The sequence below is a fragment of the Microtus ochrogaster genome, chromosome X (genome assembly GCF_000317375.1).
Source record: "Microtus ochrogaster isolate Prairie Vole_2 chromosome X, MicOch1.0, whole genome shotgun sequence".
Taxonomy (NCBI): Eukaryota; Metazoa; Chordata; class Mammalia; order Rodentia; family Cricetidae; genus Microtus; species Microtus ochrogaster.
The window spans coordinates 22,230,453-22,235,623 of record NC_022026.1 but is presented as its reverse complement, the minus strand read 5'-3'; the positions used below and the strand labels follow the sequence as shown (position 1 = coordinate 22,235,623).

At 41.1% G+C, this 5,171-nt stretch overlaps 1 protein-coding gene across 2 annotated transcripts in view; it reads left to right on the top strand.

The window, feature by feature from the left end:
• The window catches only part of Ogt (O-linked N-acetylglucosamine (GlcNAc) transferase), a 46,073-nt gene that overhangs the window by 31,662 nt on the left and 9,240 nt on the right, over positions 1–5,171 (top strand). For both annotated transcript variants that reach the window (XM_005358560.3, XM_005358561.2), the window contains exons 15-19: positions 843–968; positions 1,393–1,563; positions 1,657–1,773; positions 1,863–2,033; positions 4,695–4,847. In XM_005358560.3, coding sequence (XP_005358617.1) covers positions 843–968; positions 1,393–1,563; positions 1,657–1,773; positions 1,863–2,033; positions 4,695–4,847 — 738 coding nt within the window. The remainder of the gene's footprint in view (positions 1–842; positions 969–1,392; positions 1,564–1,656; positions 1,774–1,862; positions 2,034–4,694; positions 4,848–5,171) is intronic.

Below are 5,171 nucleotides of genomic sequence, written 5' to 3'. Positions count from 1 at the left end.
TCCTCCTTTTCCTTTTTCCTTTTTTTGAGACAGGGTATCTTCTTTTCATAGCCCTGGCTGGTTGTTCTGAAGGTCAGCTAAACTCACTGTGTAGATTGGCCTCCAAGTAAGCTCTCTCTGCCTCCCAGATTGTGGGATTAAAGGTGTGTGCCTTCCTACCCAGCCAACTGTGGAGATCTTGCTCCTCCACTCTTGGCCTTATTTTCTCAAGACTTAAACTTAATCTTCCTGTCTCCAACCCCCACAGACCTGAGCTGAGGTTCCAGGTGCACATGTGTGGTCATATGTGGCTTTTTATGTGGATGCTGGAATCTAGACTTAGGTCCTCTTACTCACTGAGTCATCTCTCATCTTATTTATACTGTTTCCCATTGAGATTATAGAGTATCAAACATCTAGTAATTGTGATTGATTTGAGACAGAGTCTGTTTAGCTCTGGCTAGTGGAAACTCATGATTTTGTCTCAGGTTTCCTGAATCCTTGCCTTTAAGGCTTGTAACAATATGCTTAGCCTCTTGTTCATCTTTGAAGTCCCATTTAAAATACTTGCTCCCTTCTGTAACCTTGTTACTAATCCATCCAATTTAGAAGGAAAGTCTGCTTCCTTTAATTGTTGAGACAGGGTCTCATGTAGATTGTTTGAGACAGGGTCTTATGTAGCTGATCCTGATGTTTAACTGATCTTTCTACTTCTACCTCCCAAGTGCTGGGATTATGAGAGTGAGCCACTATACCCAGTTTACTTACCTCTTTTGCATCTAGGTCTGAATTCTGTCTAATGCTATTAAAACCAGTTGAATTAATCTTGAGATTCTACATAGTTCTTACTGTTTATCCTATAGATTCCGTGCAATGGAAAAGCAGCTGACCGCATCCACCAAGATGGAATTCACATCCTTGTAAATATGAATGGGTATACCAAGGGGGCTCGAAATGAGCTCTTTGCTCTCAGGCCAGCTCCTATTCAGGTAAGAGAATAATCATTCACAATGTTTATTGGACTAAAAAGACAGTGGTTTTTGGTTTTCTTCCATCTGGCTAACTACCCTTGAAAACAACAGGATAGACATTCTTGAGTGTTCTTGTATGTACTAGGATAGTTTTTGGGTGTAGACCCAGTGCCCACAGGTAAAATGTCAATGGAGACTAGCATTTCATGGTTTTATAATAAATAGCTCCTTTGTCTAATATATTTGAAGAACACCTTACCACTTACAGGGTTAGTCTGAAAAGCTGCTGGATTGCTCTTGGCCAAAGAAGTCAGCCTCCTTTATATATGTACATAAGTGATTTGGGAGCCTTTAGATGAAGATCCTCTTTTGAAAAACTGCAGTAATTTGGTGGGTTTACAGATGGATAAAAGTTCTTGTTTTCGGTCTGATTGTTTTTTAGGCAATGTGGCTGGGATACCCTGGGACTAGTGGTGCACTGTTTATGGATTATATCATCACTGATCAGGAAACTTCCCCAGCTGAAGTTGCAGAACAGTATTCTGAGAAACTGGCTTACATGCCTCATACTTTTTTTATTGGTGATCATGCTAATATGTTCCCTCACCTGAAGGTAGGCAGAAAATAATGCTATGGGGTTAATTCATTTTTCCCCTTGGATTGTCCATATGCACCCTGACAGGTATGTCAACTTTTCTTCCATTAGAAAAAAGCAGTCATCGATTTTAAATCCAATGGGCACATTTACGACAATCGGATAGTTCTGAATGGCATCGATCTCAAAGCATTTCTTGATAGTCTACCAGATGTGAAGATTGTCAAGGTCAGAACCCAGTCGGCATTTGTTACTGAAATGAACTAAATTTGTTAATTTTTTCTTATAATGCATTTCTGTTTGGATTTTGTTTTCAGATGAAATGTCCTGATGGAGGTGACAATGTAGACAGCAGTAATACAGCTCTTAATATGCCTGTCATTCCCATGAATACAATTGCAGAAGCAGTTATTGAAATGATTAACAGAGGACAGATTCAGATAACAATTAATGGATTCAGTATTAGCAATGGACTGGCAACTACACAGGTGGGAAAGACCTTAACTATGTGCCACCATACATGCATCATTTCCTTGAAGCCTTATAACCACTCTCTTCTACAGAGGAGGAAATAAGCTTCTTGGAAACTTGCTCTTGTAGCTGTGTCTGGTCTTGAAAGTCATTCGGCTTCAACCATCAGGCTCCTTAGTGAGTGCCTACTGTGCTAATACTTGTTTTTGCCTGTCTGTGCCTTTATTCTCTTATCTCTAGGCACCATATGGTTGCTTGCTTCTGTAAACTCACCCTTTTCCTGGCCAAATCCTGCCTCGCCTTTCAGTTCAGATAGTTCTTATGGGAACCAGTTCCTGAACTGATCTTTTGCCTCTCTTTCCATACTCATTGGTACTTGTCTCCTGTGCTTCTGTTGTTTTGGGGTATATTGTTACATTCAGCATAGTGCAGTGTAATGTTTGTATTTGTATCCTTCAGCAAATGGAATTACTTTAGAACTCATGTCTTAGCCCCAATAATATAGTATGCATTCAGAGAGAGAGAGAGAGAGAGAGAGAGAGAGAGAGAGAGAGAGAGAGAGAGAGAGATGCATACTGGAAGAGGCAAATACATAGGGCAGGAATCTTAGACTTCTTAGGTGCTGACAACTTTATTGAGATGTCCATACTCATGTAACAGCATAAGGCAGTCTTCAACAAGTATGGGATTTGCAAATAAAACTGTAGTTGAAGGAGTTGACCATCAGTGTAAGGGGAAGTCTTGAGGAAAAGAGAATTTGGGGAGGAGTAATTGAAATTTGCCTTGGAGAGAGGATATGATTTGGAGAAGAGCATTTATTTCATCCATGAAGAACAGAGTAAAAAAAGCAAAAGCTTTACTGTTGGTTATGGGGTTTTTAGTACTTATTGTTGTTGTTATTGTTGTTGTTTTATGAGACAAGAGTTTTTCTTTGGAGCCCTGGCTGTCCTGGAACTCTATAGAATAAACTGACCCTGGGCTGAGAAATTTACCTGCCTCTGCCTTCTAAGTGCTGGCATTAAAGGCTACCACCACTAGCCATGTCTGGTTATTTTTGAGACAGGATCTGGCTATGTAACCCAGGCTGTTCTCAAACTTGGCAGCCCCCCCCCTTTTTTTTTTGGTGTTTCAAGACAGGTTTTCTGCGTAGTTTTTGGAGCCTGTCCTTGGAACTAGCTTGTGTAGACCAGGCTGGCCTCGAACTCACAGAGATCTGCCTGCTCTGCTTCCTGAGTGCTGGGATTAAAGGTGTGTGCCACCACTGCCCGTCCTGGCCTCTTTTCATAGGGCAGTTACTCTTAAAGTAATGGTGTAACTTTTTATGTCTTAAAAGTAAACTATAGGGCCGGGCGATGGTGGCGCACGCCTTTAATCCCAGCACTCGGGAGGCAGAGGCAGGTGGATCTCTGAGTTCGAGACCAGCCTGGTCTACAGAGCTAGTGCCAGGACAGGCTCCAAAGCCACAGAGAAACCCTGTCTCGAAAAACCAAAAAAAAGTAAACTATAGGGCTGGAGAGATGGATGGCTCAGTGGTTAAGAGCACCGCCTACTCGTCTAAAGGTCCTGAGTTCAATTCCCAGCAACAACATAATGGCTTACAACCATCTGTAATGGGGTCTGATGCCCTCTTCTGGCCTTCAGGCATACACACAGACAGAATATTGTATACATAATAAATAAATATTTAAAAAAAAAAGAAAAAGTAAACTATATAAAAATATTTTCTCATTACAGTTCAGGGACAGAAGTTAAAATCTTTATACCATTTTATATATTTTGAATTGATTCTTTTTCTAAAAAAAATATTTTATGTGTATGGATATTGCCTGAACGTATGTCTGTACTATGTGCGTGCCTTGTGCCTAGGGAGGCCAGAAGACAGCATCAGGTCTTCTGGAACTAGAATTATAGATGCTTGCGAGCTGCCCACCATATGGGTGCTGAAGCTCTAACCTAGGTCTTCTGGAAGAACAGCTAGTGTTCTTACAGAACTGAGCCATCTCTAGCTAGCTCACTGACTCATGACACTCTTTTTATTCTCTCTCTCTGCATCTGTCTCTCACTATGTTGCCCTGGCTAGCCATGAATTATGTTAAACCAGGCTGGCCTCAGAGTCATAAGAAATCTGTCTGCCTACAAATTTGATGCCAGCCTGGTCTACATAGCAAGTTCCAGGTCAGCCAAAGCTACATAGTGAGACCCTGTCTTAAACAAACAAACAAACAAACAAACAAACAAACACAAAAAAACAGGCCAGGCATAGGGACACACACAACACTCTAATCTTAGCATTTGGGAAGCCTTACTGTTTACTGAAGCCTGTACATAGTGTGAGGCCTTCCTGGACTTGTGTGTGTGTGTGTGTGTGTGTGTTGGATGAAACCCCAGGACCTTGTGCATTCCAGATAAACACTCTGCCATGTAGATATACTCCCATTTCTTGGCTTGTCGGGGTAGGGCTTTCATATAGCCCAGACTAGCCTCAAATCTTGATCTTTGAGCCTTCTTCCCCCATCTCCTGAGTACTAGAATTATAATTGGGTACTGCTGTGCCTTGGTTTATGCAACACTTGAATCAAAACCAGGGCTTCTTACATCTTGACTAGCTGAACCACATCTGCAATTCCCTTTGGCCAGTGCTAACTCTAAATTTAATCATGTTCTTTTTGTTATTCTAGATCAATAATAAGGCTGCAACTGGAGAGGAGGTTCCCCGTACCATTATTGTAACCACCCGTTCCCAGTACGGGCTACCAGAAGATGCCATTGTGTACTGTAACTTTAATCAGTTATATAAAATCGACCCTTCTACCCTGCAGATGTGGGCAAATGTGAGTATGTGTAGATTTGTTATTAATTAATGCCTATTGATGAGTAAAGATTATGTATTTGTGCTACCTTGCTGAAGCTTCTTTCATTTATGGACTATTATGCTCATTTCTTAGCTCCAAGAGTTGTGACATTTTCAGCTGTTTTAAATCATTTTTATTTATTTATTTTTTAATATTTATTTATTTATTTAGTATACAATGTTCTGTCTGTATGCCTACGGGCCTGAAGAGGGTGCCAGACCTCATTACAGATGGTTGTGAGCCACCATGTGGTTGCTGGGAATTGAACTCAGGACCTTTGGAAGAGCAGGCAATGCTCTTAAC